The 18273-nt window shown below is 43.8% G+C and overlaps 1 protein-coding gene across 1 annotated transcript in view; it reads left to right on the top strand.

Annotated features, from left to right (window-relative positions):
• Positions 1 to 2869: 2869 nt before the first annotated feature.
• GABRR3 (gamma-aminobutyric acid type A receptor subunit rho3) overlaps positions 2870 to 18273 on the top strand; it is a 36739-nt gene continuing 21335 nt past the window's right edge. The window contains exons 1-2 of the mRNA XM_075172523.1: positions 2870 to 2997; positions 16835 to 16938. Of these exons, the coding sequence (XP_075028624.1) occupies positions 2870 to 2997; positions 16835 to 16938 (232 nt within the window). The remainder of the gene's footprint in view (positions 2998 to 16834; positions 16939 to 18273) is intronic.

Here is an 18273-nt window from a genome sequence, read left to right as displayed (position 1 = left end):
ATAACCTCAGCACCTGGAACATCCTCTCCTTCCCCATTCCGTGTCTCCTGTTGAGTGAGGATAACAGCTAGCAGTTTCAGCTAAGGATAATGTTAACGTCTGCCTGGTTTCAGCTGGGATAGAGTTAATTTTCTTCCTAGTACCTGGTATAGTGCTGTGTTTTGGATTTAGTATGAGAAGAATGTTGATAACACACTGGTGTTTTAGTTGTTGCTAAGTAGTGTTTATGCTAGTCAAGGACTTTGCAGCTTCCCATGCTCTGCTGGGTGCATGGGAAACTGGGAGGGGGAATAGCCAGGACAACTAACCCAAACTGGCCAATGGGGTATTCCATACCATATGATGTCATGCTCGGTATATAAAGCTGGGGGAAGAAGAAGGAAGGAGGGACGTTTGGAGTGATGGCATTTGTCTTCCCAAGTCACCGTTATTACGCGTGATGGAGCCCTGCTTTCCTGGAGGTGGCTGAACACCTGCCTGCCGATGGGAAGGAGTGAATGGATCTCTTGTTTTGCTTTGCTTGCGTGCGCGGCTTTTGCTTTCCCTATTAAACTGTCTTTATCTCAACCCACGAGTTTTCTCACTTCTACTCTTCCAATTCTCTCCCCCATCCCACTGGGGGGAAGTGAGCGAGCGGCTGGGTGGGGTTTAGTTGCTGGCTGCGGTTAAACCACAACAACATCTAAAATGTGGCTTTCCCAAAAGTCTCTGGAAACAATGTGGATGACTACTATTAGCAGAGAAGACAGTATATATATGTTGTTATTCCTTTGTAGTTGAGGAAAATGGTTGGAAATGAGTTAACACTGATGAATGTGCAGATAGCTGAACATGCAGAAATGTGGTAACACATTTACCACACCGCCTGCAGTGTAGTTAGCTTTTTATCTGATTTGCTGCTATTGCTGCTACTGTTGGGCCTGTGCTTGGGTAGGGAAAGAGGAGGATCCAAAGGCTCTTAGACCTTTTCTTATGTGTAATTTAATCAGGTGTGCTGATATTTTGATATATGTAGGCTGGATGAGATGAGACATCTTAACCAGACTGGCTCAGGAACAAGTATTCTCTCTCCCTGGAATAAATTCTCATTGGAGTTATTATTTATTTTCCCTTTTCCACCCAAATGATAGTGCAAATTGATGGGAACTGTTAAAGGTCTTATTAACTACAGCTTGTGTTTACCTTCTCCAGAGACTCCACCCTAGCAATACACCAGACCTGCTGGAAGCACTATCTGACTATCTCTGGGTCAGGCTACAAATGATCTTCCATAAGTTTGCTGGACAGGAAAGGATTAAACTACGAACAATGTAGAATGAGATGAGTAATAGGGTTGAAAGCCTTTGATCTAGGCCACTAAATTCAATCTAACACTGTTAAAGTTTTATGCATGGTTGGGAAGGGATTTTTTTTTTAAGTCATGGGCAGATAGCTGTTCAACTCCAAATGGAAAAAACAGTGTGAGATAGCTCTCCTTTGATAACCTCCTCCCGGAAGTCATTTGCATCTGAAATTATTTCTTAGCCCAAATGAAGTTAGTTGGGAATCTCAGGGAACTTCTGAGGAGGCAGATGTCCACATCACAGAATTATTATCCCAATGTGCTTGAGTGTTAACAGTGTCAGCAGACACAGTGTTGGGTTTGCTTTCATTCCTCTGTTTGTCTTACTTAGGAAGAAGCCTACTGCTGGGAGACCTGAATTACTTCTACATCTGTTAGATAGGGGTTGGGTATTTCCATTTCCCTAACTTTCAATCTCATAACTCTAATTTCCTAGATAAAGAAAAATAAACATGTGCTGTTGATTTTGATAAGTACGGAACTTGCTGATGTCCTGAAGAGGATAAATTTGACTGTGTCATCTAAGAAGGTGTGTCCAGTATTGCCCAGTTTTAAGCCCACAAGAAATTTTATCACCTTTCATAGGAGAACCAGGCATGTTCAAGTTATTGCTTAAGCAAAATTTTGTTAATAAAATGTTTTGCAATTCAATCTGCTATCGAACAGGCAGGGCAGGCTAAATGAAATAAAGATAAAATTAGGGGTGGTGGAAGGATACTGGATCTTAGACATGCACATACCTTGTAAATTTAGGGTAAATTAAATAGATAGCTGCAGAACTTAGAAAAAGAAAAAAAAGGGAAAAAAAGATTGTTGGTATTTCCAAATGTTGTGGGGGAATATTTAAACAAGACTTCATTTTTAGTTTGGCCTCGTTCCATGATATTGTGCTGTCCAAAAGTAGTTCTGTATCTACAGACAAAACGCTTGCTACTGCACATCACAGAAACAAAAATGATGTTAATTTTTGGGAAGATGATACAATGTAGCCAGTTAATGAAAGAGCTTAACCTGTACAGAAAATTATTTTGAGCAGATACACACATCTATAGAAAGCAAGATTAATTTAGAGACCTTTGTCATTAAAGCAGATTTTTGTATGGTTTTGTGTGGGATTTAAGGGGGATTAAATGTTTGACATCACTTTGCCTGCACAGGCTATGTTGAAGAGGTTGCTGAGCGGGTGATGGAGAATTCAAATATGCACCCATGCTGAAAGAGTGGAAGCAATGGATCAGACTGCAGCCTGGCCAAACAAATTGCTGTATCTACTACATTTCTAAAAGCAAGGTGCTTCTGGTTTGACAGCAGATGCTGCAGGGATGTAGAGCTGAAGGAATTTTTATGATTTGCCAAAATATGAGAGGAACTCTGCGAGGACATGAGAATTGGGATGCCCCTGTCTTCTGTCTTCAGTGATGCCTTGCTTCACATGCGTCTTTTGTATGCTATGCTGTTTCTAAACACTAAAAATAAAAAGTCAGCAAGGTGGATTGGCTGATCAGGTGGATTTCTCTTCTGGAAGAGATGGTCCTGGTCATGAAACTTCTATTCCTCACCTGCCTGTGGCCAACAGCAGTGCTACACGGTTCTCAAAGTCAGCATCACCATCTTCATCATCGGCAACAATTCTCATTCTTAAGAAAGCATAACAGGTAAGCAATATACTTTCTCTGCCTGTGTTCATCTGATAAACTTTATGCTGTCAGCACCCTTTCAATGCACCCTTTTTGTTCACTGTCCTGTTTTGCCAGTTTCTGAATTTATACTATACATAGTATTGATAGGGTGTTCCCAAAACAGAAATGGTGAACTATCAATTAATTTTTCATAACCAGACATTTCATATTATGATTTCATGAATGCTTCATTTATATGCAGATATGTACACACTCACACCCACACACAGCTCTTTTAACTTGTGTGATGCCAGACTACTACTGTGATGTAGCAAGTATTCTTGCCCTCTCACTCCCATTACAAGAAGCAGAAATGCCTTCTAAAGTTCTATGTCAATGTTATAAAGTGACTTCCATTACCTAAAGAGCAGAGTAGCTACACTATCAAGATACAGAAGACGTTTTTATGGAACTAAATGAGGTGAATTGCACCTTATTTGTAGTGATGACACAGTGTGTTCCCTTTCTGGAATATACTTATGCTTTTAGACATTGAAGATTGTGTCTGTTCCTAGTCTTTCCAATCAAGTAGCTGGTTTAAAATGAATAATGATACAAAGGTTTTTACATGTACATTTCTGTGCAAAGTGTTAGTGCTTTTTTCCACAAATGCAATTTCACATCTGCCATGTGAGGCCTCTGGATGTGTTTCCAGATTAATCTAATAGTATGTAAACAGACCAACAACTGCCAGTGATAATCCAAGCAAAATCTCTCTCTGTTGGGAGGTAGGAGAAATTGTAATAAGTAGCTCTATTTAAGGAAGGAGAAGGGATACAACTGTTACATTTTTCTGTGTACTTGACCTCTTATTAAAATGGGCAGGGGAGCTCATAGTTTATTCATATGATATCACATATTGAGGAAAAGTAACATAATTAGACTCCTCTGATGTGTTTAAGCTGTTTTTAAAGTTGCGTGTGTTGTAGCAGGTATACAGCTATTTATCTTCTGTGTCACTTTTTATGTGATAATCCATCAGTGACATATCTCTGAATCCCTACATGTCTTGATAAAATCAGGTTTAAGCAATGCAAGGCAACAGAACATATCCCAGTGACACAATGGAGGTGCTATATCGCTCAGTACTTCTGGACTTCTACTCAAGGTCATAGGTTCCAGTTTGGTCTAAGCCAAAAGCTCATGAAAAGAATGGCTATTCAGCAGACTGTTTCAAACTCGCTGACTGTTTTGGAATGTGTGCTAGTGCACAATTATTTGTAATAATAAAACAAAATAAACAGAACTAGCCCTAATATCAAAATAGGGCCTAAATTGGTGCTTTGCTAGTCTCAGGAAGCAGTTAAGACTCAAATGGAAACAGAATAAAATATCTTCTTATTGCTGTAGTGGTAAGGAAGGTCTATTTTAAGCTCAGCTGATACGCTTTTGTCAGTGGGAAAAGGGAAATATATGCTACTGTTGTTTGCATTTATGCTGTTCTGCAATAGCTGAGAGGAGTTGCTCCATCACTGGCTTACAAATTCACAAAGCAGGAGAAAAGCCTGGTGGTAGGAGACAGCATATTTCGTGGCATCCTGCTGGACATCCTTTGCTGTGCTGACCTCTTGCCACAAGACAGCAGTAACAATACTAGCACAGTGTCCTCTCCATCTTCCCAGATCTTTACTAATAGCCACAAATGGTTCCATACGACAGTCCTGTGAGAAAGGCAGGACCACAGTCTCAGCTGATGCTGGCTGGTGTAGCAGTTTTCTTTATACAAGGCAATGCTTTGGCCTTCCATGCCTTCCTAGGCCCTAGTGATTTGGAACTGGGAAGACGACTGCAGAATCTGAGCCCAGAAGATCCCAAAGCTTAACAGCTGCAAATCAGCTTTTCTGTGGAAAGGATCCAAATACGTTTAATTTCTCTTTGATTCTCTGGTTTTGTTTCTAAAGGCAGCATTATCCTCCAGTACATTGCAACAGGGTCTGACTTTCCACCAGCCTCTTTTTCTTTCTGAGGAAAAACTTTTCAGCCAGCACTAGGGTTATTAGGGACACAGCTGACAGATGGCCTTGGTTAAATGGGTGGCCTTTTAAAAAGAATCCCATGTGAAAATGTTACTTAAGCTACAAGTTCCACTGTTTTAATAGAGTAACCCAATTCTCCCTCCAAAGCTATTTGTCTGCATTCTCTTGTAAAGAAGATTTTAAAGCATTAACCAAAAGTACATGAGAAAGAGATTATTCTCATGGTCCATGCCCTACAGCAAAGAACAAAACATTTGGCTGTCAAAATATTAGGCTTTTTGACAGTACATGTTGTTGATGTTACTGAACACTTGGAAATGCATTTTTATGAGAGAAAGAACTGTGCAATTTTAATGCTTACATTTATCTGGGTTTCAAAATTTGATAAATATGTTAAAAGTTTCGGAGATCACACTGTTGTGCAACTCCACAGACTCTCCTGGGAATAAGATTTCTGTAACTTCTATTTTTGGTAGTAGCTAGAATATCTCAGGGACATAGCACTGGAAAGAAGTTTATGGCCATTAAATCTAGGGTCCTTCATGGTATTCTTTTCATAAAGGGGTTCTTCATAGTATTCGTTTCATAAACTTACTTAGTTTCATTTTTAATGTCATGAGAATTTTTTTCCCCACTACCCCCATACTGCAGCAATAAAGGAAGTGTGGTATCTTGGATACTAAATTAGTGTAACTGAAAACAAAACCTCTCCTAACTATCCTTCCTGAGACATGAGTTTCAGATTTTTCAAAATGTGTCATGATGAAGATGGTGCTGGAAATGTGTTTATATCTTCCGGAATACCCAGAGGTACTCCAGCCTTTCTCCAGTCTCTTACCAAGCACGCACCTTATCATTAGTTATGCAGGGCATTAGAACAGAAAAACAGCCGCGCAGGATCTTACAAAAGGTCCATGCACTACAGTGGCCTGTGGCCAACAAAGGCTGTAAGCACAAGTTTGGAAGAATAAGGACAGGGCAAACCTATATTTTCCCCTAATACTCCCACCCATATCCAGTCACCAGATTTCTCTCTGAGACTTCCTGCGCTGGATGTAATTTAAGCAGATTTAGTGATCTTCACTGGATTTTTTTCTATGAACTTGTCCGATTTCTCCTTGAACCAGTGTAAACTTTTGATAACGTGGTAAGTTAAGACAACCAGATGGGATACTAACCATATCACTCCCATGAATGCCACTGGTTATGGAACTACACTGATGGCATTATGTGGTTAAATGCTTTAATGAAAAATGATCCAACTACCCTTGAGCAGCCCTTTGATCTTTCTCTCAATATAGGTATTCAAGGTTAGGTCGGAGCAGCTAAATTTGTCTTTAAAAGCCTGCCACATATTTGTCCATTGTTAAAGAATTCTGAATTAGTTGCTTTGGTTTTGTAGGCAGTGACTAACTGCTCTTTGAGAGCTCTGTCAGACACCAAGGCATCGAGCCAGGAGTCCATATAACAGTGTTGAAGTGTCCAAAGAGTGTATCTCACTTTTTTCATCCGAAGAGCTAGTGCTTCCATTAACTTCCTATATAAGTACCAGCAAGGGTGTCTTCCCTTTGTGATCTGAAACACTTCAAGTGCTTTTTATGACCTCCGTTGGAATTTTATTATAGATTACCATTTCACTTGCATAATGTAAAAAGTTGCCTAGAATACAGCTGTTTAAAGCAGAGCTATTATAACTGGAAGTAGTAGTTTCTTGAGCATGTGCTTCACTGAGACTGACAAACGCATATTTATCATTGCCCAGATCTATGGCAATACCAAGCCATCTGTCAAAGTTCCCTTTATTACTACTATCCCAGATAGGTAAAGAGAGATTTTCTTTCCTTAGGTGCATGTGGGCTTTTCCTCTCAAATACCACAGCCTGACATTTGCCATACAATGAATGTGCAGAATCAATGACTGCATTCAGACTCCTAGATTATGGTGCACTGGCCAAAGCTGTGTGATAAAGAGACCAGAGTGCCAGGTCACCGAAATATAATCTGTGTCTTTGCTGTGCTTCTGTGAGAATGAAATGTATATCTTGAGTGACCTCGGAAAGCTTTTCTGAGACCTAGGCTAGTTAGATCTGTCTTTTCTGCTTTTTAATGGAATTGGTGCCATGAGAAGGAGCACTCAAGAAAACATCTGCTGATGATTTCACAATGCTGTGGTGCTGATCAATAGTTAGATACGGGTCTAGGATTTCTTGGGAGCAAACAAATACATACATGTGATTCCCTTTGAGTCATGAGTTAAGTAACTTTAATGCTGCAGTAAGGACAATTTAGTACTGTAACTCTTAGCCAAGGAGCAACATCTGGAGTCCAGATGCTGATGTTAAAGGAATATCTGCTGGAGAACACTTCTTAGCCTTGGGTGGGGGAAGCAGTCAAGGAGGACAAAAAATGTGAAGCAGAAATGTATTACTTTTTAATTATTTTAGAAAATTTTATGTAATTTTTCTAAGTTTTGGTACCTTTACACACGCAATGTTACCAGTGTCCATGAAATTAATTCCAAGTACCATGAGTATATATCTCTGCATGTAAGCCTGTTTTCCTTTACAATAAAAAAATATATTCTGCCAAAGGGAGGTATTGAAGAAAAGATGCAGCATGTTTGTAATGAAAGTGCTATTCTGACCCCTGCAAGATCTTGCCTAGCTTGAACAATCACTTTTGATAGCAGCTATATACCATTTGTATTTAGAACATCAGCTTGAAAAGGCTGTTCAAGTAAGTGGGCACAAAAGATGCTTTTCATAAAGGCAGCATTTCTGTTTATTTTGTCCTCATCCAGGAAAACAGATGGACTATCAAAATCCCATAACATCTCTTCTCAGTGGCTCATTAAGAAAAAAATTCCTGCCCTGGTAGCTTATATTTTGCCTCTCATTACTAGGGAAAGTCTTCCTCAGTCACATACTTGCTTCTAGTAAGAAGTTGTAATAGTTTTATCATAATTTCTGCCTGCTTCTTCCAGCAAAATCATCGGAGCATCAAATAGATATTTTCCTTTGCACATCTGACGACAAATAACCTAATGCTTCCAAACTGTATTAGCTGTGCCATGGCATTCTGAACATAATTCATCATTTTCTCTTATACTGGTTCCCAAGCAGCAGAATTTCCTCGTATACCTATTGCAGAGCATTGCAGGTGTTCAGTTCTACTGCCCATTCTACTGTGATACAGGCTTGCTCTGTGGTGATTTTAATTCTCTAAAGCATGGGGTTTCATTTTAGCATCCACATAACCTTCATACTTAGAAAACTAAAGTTTGTATTTGAAATGCCTGATGGGCATTCTGATTGCCCTGATAATTTGGTTCAGACAACACTGCCAGAGACATTCAAGAATACTCAGGTAAATTAATTTGTTCAAGCCCAATGGTTCTGAATAACCCAGGAGCCACCTCAGCATTCCTGTAACGTAGCATTTTTAAAGTAATTTCTTGGACTTCATTATTAAGAAAAAAAGGGGGAAAGGAGGAAAAAAAAAGTAAATACAGGCGCATACCTTATCCTAAGGTATTCCATGCCTCGTCTTAAGCAGTGTTTGACTACAGGGCAAATCTTCAGAACAGATTTCTATCATTCAGTCTAAAGTAATAATTATAGTTGCTGGCAGCAAAGTCCCAGAGAATCACAGAAGGCATGAAAGAATTTATGTCTAGGGAGAGTCCCTTGCCTGTGGCAAAGCAGCTGTATTTAAGTCATTCCTGCAAATATATGTCTAACCTATTCTTAAATAGCCTGAGTGAAAGGAGTCTCAAAACCTGTCCAGACAATATGTTCCCATGTTTCACTATTCTCACCATGAGAAAGGTTTTCCTAATGTGTACCTCAGGTCTCCCTTGTTGCCACTGCTTGTCCTACTGGGAGGTGGACATGGAGCAAAGGACCCTGTAAAAGCTCATTGTGTTTTGAAGACCGTGATGTGTTCCCCTCAGTCGTCTTCCTCTAAATTAAGTTACATAGGTTCTTACAATCTTCCCATGCCTTTCCTGAAAAGGGGGCCCAAAGCTAGGCATCATTCTTTAGCTAAGCTATGGCTAGTTCTGTTAGTACTTGGGGCCAGCCACTTGAAGCAGGACATGCAACAAGGAGTGGAAACTGAAGGAGGCATCATAGCATTTTCCTTTGTCGTGGTTTAACCCCAGCCAGCAAAAATATACGCCACGCAGCCGCTCGATCACCCCTGCCCTGGTGGGATGGGGGAGAGAATCGGGAGGGCACAAGTAGGAAAGCTCCCGGGTTGAGATAAAAACAGTTTAATAATTGAAATAAAACTAAGTAGAACAGTAATAATAACAATGAGAAAAACAACAATAACAGAATACACAAAGCAGGCAATGCACAACACAACCGCTCACCGACCGCCGACCGCGTGTCACGAACGGGGGCGAGCCCCCCCCACACCTGGTTTTTATACTGAGCATGATGTCACATGGTATAGAATACCCCATTGGCCAGCTCGGTCCACCACCCCGGCTGTGCTCCCCCCTCCCGGTGCAAGCATCACCCAGCAACAGCCAAAGCATCAATGGGCCATCAACGTTCCTTTCACACCGAACCCAAAACACAGCACACCCCCCAGGCTACTGGGAAGAAAGTTAACCCTGTCCCAGCTGGAACCAGGACAATATCCACCCCTTATTCTATACCATCTACATCATGCCCAGGTCTCACATTTTCCCATACATTCCAATTAGTCACCGCTACTTTTTCCTGCCTTTTGATATATACACACACAGAGATATCATTCCCTTAGTCCATGAGCCATCCCTCTAAAACGTCCGTTGAGTTCATTTAGTCCATGACTTCGGGTTCCACCTGTTATAACGGTCTTGCAGGGCAGGAGAGATGGTGTGTGGTGTTGGGCTCTTGCATGCGGAGGCCAGTTCTGGGCGCTCGTCCGGTTCATTGTTGCACCTTGCTCAGTTTCATCGGAGTTCATCCTACATTAATCTGGGTGATTCTTACTGTAATACTGTTAATATGGCATATGGTAACCATAGAAGTGATGACATACAGTACTGTGTAATAACTAACATCGTACAATTCAGTTCATTGGCTATTTTCACCCAAAATTAAATCCCCATGAGGTACACACCGGACTTCCCCATCCTTTCTCATCACCCACCAAGTGCATCCAGGTCCCTGAGCAAAAGCAACCCCACGGATGGGTTTTCCCTTGCCAGAAGCAGGAGTAACCCAGACTGTCTTCCCCAGCATATTTCTCATATGCACGACAGGGACTTTATCCCCCTCTACAGCACGTAAGGGTTTGGATTGGGCAGGGCCAGCTTGATTGACAGATCCCCTAGTGTTGACTAACCAGGTGGCCTTTGCTAAATGTGTGTCCCAATGCTTGAATGTCCCACCACCCATTGCCCTCAGTGTTGTCTTTAACAGCCCGTTGTATCGTTCAATTTTTCCAGAGGCTGGTGCATGGTAGGGGATGTGATAGACCCACTCAATGCCATGCTCTTTGGCCCAGGTGTCTATGAGGGCGTTTCGGAAGTGAGTCCCGTTGTCTGACTCAATTCTTTCTGGGGTGCCATGTCGCCACAGGACTTGCTTTTCAAGGCCCAGGATGGTGTTCCGGGCAGTGGCATGGGGCACAGGATATGTTTCCAGCCATCCTGTAGTTACTTCTACCATGGTGAGCACATAGCGCTTGCCCTGTCGGGTTTGTGGGAGCGTGATATAATCAATCTGCCAAGCCTCCCCATATTTATATTTCTACCATCGTTCTCCATACCAAAGAGGCTTTACTCGCTTGGCTTGCTTGATTGCAGCGCATGTTTCACATTCGTGGATAACCTGTGCAATAGTGTCCATGGCCAAGTCCACCCCTCGATCACGAGCCCATCTATATGTTGCATCTCTCCCTTGGTGGCCTGAAGTGTCATGGGCCCACCGAGCTATAAATAATTCACCTTTATGTTGCCAGTCCAGATCTACCTGAGCTACTTCAATCTTGGCAGCCTGATCCACCTGCTGGTTGTTTTGGTGCTCTTCACTGGCCCGACTCTTGGGTACGTGAGCATCTACGTGACGTACTTTTACAGTCAGGTTCTCTACCCGGGCAGCAATATCTTGCCACAGTGCGGCAGCTCAGATGGGTTTACCTCTGCGCTGCCAGTTGTTCTGCTTCCACTGCTGCAACCACCCCCACAGGGCATTTGCCACCATCCATGAGTCAGTATAGAGATAAAGCACTGGCCATTTTTCTCGTTTGGCAATGTTCAAGGCCAGCTGGATGGCTTTCACCTCTGCAAACTGACTCGATTCACCTTCTCCTTCAGCAGTTTCTGCAACTTGGCGTATAGGACTCCATACCGCAGCCTTCCATCTCTGATGTTTTCCCACAAGGCGACAGGACCCATCCGTGAACAGGGCATATTGCTTCTCGTTTTCTGGTAGTTTGTTATATGGTGGGGCCTCTTCAGCATGCGTCACCTCCTCCTCTGTGGATATTCCAAAATCTTTGCCTTCTGGCCAGTTCGTGATCACCTCCAAGATTCCTGGGCGGCTGGGGTTTCCTATTCGGGCCCGTTGTGTGATCAGCGTGACCCACTTACTCCACGTAGCATCAGTTGCATGATGTGTAGAGGGGACCCTCCCTTTGAACATCCAGCCCAGCACCGGCAGTCGGGGTGCCAGGAGGAGCTGTGCTTCAGTGCCAACCACTTCCGAAGCAGCTCGAACCCCTTCATATGCTGCCAATATCTCTTTCTCAGTTGGAGTGTAGCGGGCCTCGGATCCTCTGTATCCCCGACTCCAGAACCCTAAGGGTCGACCTCGAGTCTCCCCTGGTGCTTTCTGCCAGAGGCTCCAGGTAGGGCCATTCTCCCCGGCTGCGGTGTAGAGCACATTCTTCACATCTTGTCCTGTGTGGACTGGCCCAAGGGCTACTGCCTGAACTATCTCCTGTTTAATTTGTTCAAATGCTTGTTGTTGCTCAGGGCCCCATCTGAAGTCGTTCTTCTTCCTGGTCATGTGATAGAGAGGGCTTACGATCTGACTGTAATTTGGAATATGCATTCTCCAAAAGCCCACAACGCCTAAGAAAGCTTGTGTTTCCTTTTTGTTAGTTGGTGGAGACATGGTTGTTATTTTATTGATCACATCCGTTGGGATCTGACGACGTCCATCTTGCCATTTTATTCCTAAAAACTGGATCTCCTGTGCAGGTCCCTTGACCTTACTTTGTTTTATTGCAAAGCCGGCCTTCAGAAGGATTTGGACTATTCTCTCCCCTTTCTCAAAAACTTCCTCTGCTGTGTTGCCCCACACGATGATGTCATCAATGTATTGCAGGTGTTCCGGAGCTTCACCCTGTTCCAGTGCGGTGTGGATCAGTCCATGGCAAATGGTAGGGCTGTGTTTCCACCCCTGGGGCAGTTGGTTCCAGGTGTACTGGACGCCCCTCCAAGTGAAAGCAAACTGTGGCCTGCACTCTGCCGCCAAAGGGATGGAGAAGAAGGCATTAGCGACATCAATGGTGGCGTACCACTTGGCTGCCTTTGACTCCAGTTCGTATTGAAGTTCCAGCATGTCCGGCACGGCAGCACTCAGTGGCGGCGTCACTTCGTTCAGGCCACGGTAGTCTACTGTTAGCCTCCACTCTCCATTGGACTTTCGCACTGGCCATATGGGACTGTTGAAGGATGAGTGAGTCTTACTGATCACTCCTTGGCTCTCCAGTCGACGAATCAGCTCATGGATGGGGATCAGGGAGTCTCGGTTGGTGCGGTATTGCCGCCGGTGCACTGTTGTGGTAGCGATTGGTACCTGTTGTTCTTGGACCTTCAACAACCCCACAACAGAAGGATCCTCCGAGAGACCGGGCAAGGTGGACAGCTGTTTAATTTCCTCCGTCTCCAGGGCAGCTATACCAAAACCCCACCGGTACCCTTTTGGGTCCTTGAAATACCCTCTCCTGAGGTAGTCTATGCCAAGGATGCACGGAGCCTCTGGGCCAGTCACAATGGGGTGCTTCTGCCACTCATTCCCGGTTAGACTTACTTCGGCCTCCAACACAGTTAACTCTTGGGATCCCCCTGTCACTCCAGAAATACAAATGGGTTCTGCCCCTTTATAGCCTGATGGCATCAGGGTACACTGCGCACCGGTGTCTACGAGAGCCTTATATTCTTGTGGATCTGATGTGCCAGGCCATCGAATCCACACAGTCCAGTAAACCCGGTTGTCCCTTTCCTCCACCTGGCTGGAGGCAGGGCCCCTCTAGTCCTGGTCATCATATTCGCTATCCACTTCTTGTAAGTATGAGTCAGAAGCCCCTTTATTAAGGTTGGAAGTGGAATCAGCCCTTCTACTCTGTCTGGGGAACTCACTGGAGACTGGAGCAGCAGTTTTCCTGGAAGAACCCCCTTTTGTGGTTGTTTTCCCTTGCAACTCGTGTACCCGTGCCTGTAGGACTGAGGTAGGTTTTCCATCCCACTTCCTCATGTCCTCTCCAAGGTCACGCAGGTAAAACCACAGGGTGCCCCGGGGTGTGTACCCACGATGTCTCCTCTCTTGAGCAGAGGGACGCTTGCTCCTAATGGTTGATACGCTGGCCTGTGCAGGTGGGGAGCAGGACATATCCTCTTTGAGTTGCTGGACCTCCTGAGACAGTTTCTCCACAGCAGAGACACAGGCCCGTAGGGAGGAAGAGAGACTTTCTTCATATTGCCGGAATTGGCCAGCCAGTTCATCCACTGTTTGTTCCTCTCCATCTCTCCAGGTCATTACTGCCAATGAGTTTGCATGTGACGCTGGTGCGCTCCGTACAAACTTCCGCCACATGTGTCGGGTGCATTTGACCTCATCTGGGTCTTTGGATAACTGCTCGTTGTTCAGGTCATCATAAATCACTTCCAGCACGGCTAATTCTCTCAGGTACTGGATACCTCTCTCCATGGTGGTCCACTTGCCTGGGTGGAATATAACATCTTCCTTGAAGGGATACCTTTCCTTCACACCTGACAGGAGTCGCCTCCAGAGGCTGAGGACTTGTGCCCCTTGTCCAATTGCTTTGTCAATGCCCCCTTCCCTAGAAAGGGATCCCAGCTGCTTGGCTTCCCTACCCTCTAATTCCAGGCTACTGGCCCCGTTATCCCAGCATCGGAGCAGCCAGGTGACAATGTGCTCGCCTGGACGACGGCTGAAGTCTTTTCGCATATCTCGCAGCTCACCCAGAGATAGGGATCGGGTGGTCACCATCTCATTTACGGGTTCTGCCTCCTCCTCCTCCTGTTCTCGTGATGGCCCTGGTTCATCTTCATCCCTTACTAGACGAGCTGATTTTCTTGTGCATTTTCTTTTTTGTATAGGGGCGACTGATACCGGCATGGGTTGGTTCTCTGTCGCAGGGGGCGGAGTAGCTGCCGTGCCTGCCGTGGGGGGTGAGGGAGCCGCTGTGCTTGCCGTGGGGGGTGGAGTAGCCACAGGGCCTGTTGCTTTGTCATCAGCTGCAGAGAGGTTTCCTTCCCCTTGGGGGTTCTGAGTGGTGTTAAACAGGGCTCGGTAGGCGTGGGCCAGGCCCCAGCACATTGTAGTGATTTGCGTCTCCCTGGAATGGCCAGGGTGACAGCATACTTCTTCCAAATATTCTACTAATTTTTCAGGGTTCTGCACTTGTTCAGGGGTAAAGTTCCAGAACACTGGGGGTGCCCATCGCCCTAGGCATTTGCCCATGCTATCCCACTCGCCCTGCCACTCATAACTATCCAGCCTTGGGGCAGATCTCTGGATGACGTTCTTAAATTGCTTACTAACCTTGGATAAAACCGCAACAATATTCCCAAGGAGTACCAATAGATGTATCTTAACTACCCAGGGATGTTCAAGGTACTGGCAAGTTATTTTAACAAAGGAGATGACATCATAGAGGAAGGTAGCGAGGGTGCCATTCTCTATTTCCTCCATAAAAAATCTCTCAGAGGAAAAGGTATAATTGCTAATGGTCTCCATGAGGTGGTACCCGAAATGCAGAAACGGCTTCATTACGAATCCCAAATACCAAATAACCCCCAATGCCAGCGTTTTAGTAACAAATCTCCCAGGCAAAACATCATTAATCACGGCAGAGCACAACAGACTACAAAACCCAACTCCAATTTTTAACAGGTACAGTAAAAACAAGAGCATGGTGCAGAACAAATTAATATGTTACCAGATATAAATTCCTTAATATGCTCTAAATAATCTGTCGTTATCTCAACCCTTCATGCCCCACGTTGGGCGCCAAAAAGGACTGTCGTGGTTTAACCCCAGCCAGCAAAAATAAACGCCACGCAGCCGCTCGATCACCCCCCTCCCGGTGGGATGGGGGAGAGAATCGGGAGGGCACAAGTAGGAAAGCTCCCGGGTTGAGATAAAAACAGTTTAATAATTGAAATAAAACTAAGTAGAACAGTAATAATAACAATGAGAACAACAACAATAACAGAATACACAAAGCAGGCAATGCACAACACAACCGCTCACCGACCGCCGACCGCGTGTCACGAACGGGGAGCGAGCCTCCCCCCACACCTGGTTTTTATACTGAGCATGATGTCACATGGTATAGAATACCCCATTGGCCAGCTCGGTCCACCACCCCGGCTGTGCTCCCCCCTCCCGGTGCAAGCATCACCCAGCAACAGCCAAAGCATCAATGGGCCATCAACGTTCCTTTCACACCGAACCCAAAACACAGCACACCCCCCAAGCTACTGGGAAGAAAGTTAACCCTGTCCCAGCTGGAACCAGGACATCCTTATAGCAGAACCAAATAATGTATCAGATTCTTTCTAAAGGCTGCGTCCCTGAGCTGCCAGATCTGCCTGTAGATCTTGTCTGTGTTTTAACCCAACACCTTTGTGATATGGGTGTGAACCAGACCCCTCTGCTGCCTGTCCCATGGTTTCTGTTTATAGGAAAAATTGAAGAGGAGTCTGCATTGTGATGGGCATCTGCTGTTCATTTTAAATGCAGGCCCAGTACATGAGATTTCCATCTGGAGAGCTCGAGTCCATTCCTAGGCACGTGAATTTCCCGGTGGAGTTTGGGATGGTGTGCAGAATGTTCTCTGAAGGGAAGAAAGTTAGCAGCGGTCACCAGAAAGAAGTACAGAATTCATGGTGTCCTGCTTAGAGCACAGGTTCATCTGTGTTGCCTTGCTGCTACGCAGAGGCTCCGATATGTGTGGCATGGGGAAAAATGCAGAGATAGGGCTCTTGATGCAAAGGAATGCTGCATGTCTGAGCAGCAAATAAGGGGATGAGCTAACGAGTAACTTGGCCACATCTGAATGATGTTTAAGAGGATCTCAAAAAACAAGTCCCTGGATCCAGGACCATCAGTTTCTCAGTCCTTCTGAAAAATTATTGACGCATTTGAGCTCTAGGGAAAAAAAATATTTATAATAAAAAGTATAATTGTCTCTGTAATATGCATAATGTATGAAGTGGTTTAAAACCATGGATACATGGTGTTATTTCCAAGTCTGAGTTGAAAGTGGTTATGTGAATAATAATTTTTCAAACACCTATAATCTCTTAAATAATGATAGACACAATCTCTGAGGGGAATGGAAGAAGAGCTAGATGTTCTTCCTGGGACTTTTTATATATAATTGGTGTTCCTCATGGACTTGGGCACCCTCATACCTGATTTCCCTACCTTTTCCAAGATATCTTTCTCCAATTGTATTAGCATAGTTGTTTCCCTTATCATACCAGATTCCACCAGGATTCTTGGTCCCTGCTTCATTTAAGTAGGACTCTATGTCACGCAGAAAAAAAAGTTAAGTTTGTTACGTATTTTTTTTAAACATAGCAAACGAGAAATTAAAATGAGGAAACTTGACAGCACCAAAGTACGGCCTGAGCAGCTTCTTCGCATAGAGGACCATGACTTTGCACTGAGACCTGGATTTGGAGGTAAGCAGCATGTGCCTGTACTGTGCTGGTTAATAGTTTATTCTCTCTCTCTGGAGGTTTACTTAAACTCTGTCCAGCAGTGTCACTTAAAATTGAATGACAGATTTAATTGCAGCTCACCTCTTTTGTTGTGCTCCAGGAAATAAAGAAAGAAGAAATCCAGAAATACTTAAGGCAAGGGACTTTTTTGTGTTTAGCATATCAATAGGAGAATCTGTTCAAATTGTTTCCTTTTCAGCACTAATTTTAAAAAATATTATTAGAATAGGATTCTTTGAGAACAGTGATTAAAGTATCCCTGTAAACTGCATAGCCTAGTAGCAATTAGCAAATTACTTAGTCATCAAATTTGTTTTGAAAGATTGAAATGAACCATCAATTCCTAAATCTGTTTGCTCTGTACAAAATTAAAAAACTACCCACAGGCCTTCAGTTTATTACCATGTCGTTTCTGTGTTTTTGGGCACTATGATGATTATTTCTTCATTTAACTAAATTGCCTGTGGATAAAAGGAGTATTCAATGGGTTGTTCACAGTTTGGATTCAATTTTGACTCTCCTTCATGCAAGGTAAAATGAGAAAGCTGCCCCACTAACAAGCTTTGTCTGAGCCTTTGCGTCACCAGTTCCGTGTTCATGATTCATGAAAATAGACTGAACTGTTCTGGATTATGAAGCCAAAATAAAACATATGAGGACCAATAATCATCTGTGTAAACAAACATAAATCTCAGAGGCTAGCTGAATTCTTGTTGACACCAGCTGCTGGGATCTGGGGCCTGGCAAGCATGCCAGGAGGGAGACTGGGGTAAGAAAAGCCTCTCTGGATGCACTGGGAGAACGTGAAAGCGTTTCTTGTTACCCTAGAAATTCTGTCTTGTCAGAGAGCAAAAATCTTGCCTGATTTTGAACAACAGTTGAGATACATCTGTTTCTTGATAACAAAAGTTAGGATACCTCTTGCCTAATACCTGTCTAGTCTAATATTTGTTAGTCTGGACATCTTCTCGTTACCACCTGCTTTGCCACACAGGGAATTTAAATTTTTGAGAGTGCATCTCAGAAAGGAAGTGGCATTTCCATGAAAGCAAACAACAGTTTGGGATGTACTTTATCACTGGAGCATCCCAGAAAGCAATACTTATGATGTACATAAAAGCAGCTTTCAGAATATACTCTGTGATCTGGCAGTTGTAATTTTCCACAGGCAGTGAGGTTTTTTTTACACCCAGCAAATCTGTACCAGGCTTTTTCCCCTTGTCCTTTTATTTTAGATGACTAATCATAGAGCCCATTCAATTCCTATTGAAGCCAGCTGTAGTTTTTCCACTGACT

Source organism: Calonectris borealis, chromosome 1, assembly GCF_964195595.1.
Source record: "Calonectris borealis chromosome 1, bCalBor7.hap1.2, whole genome shotgun sequence".
In the NCBI taxonomy this organism is placed as follows: Eukaryota; Metazoa; Chordata; class Aves; order Procellariiformes; family Procellariidae; genus Calonectris; species Calonectris borealis.
The sequence above is the reverse complement of the archived record's forward strand: the minus strand, read 5'-3'. Positions and strand labels throughout refer to the sequence as shown.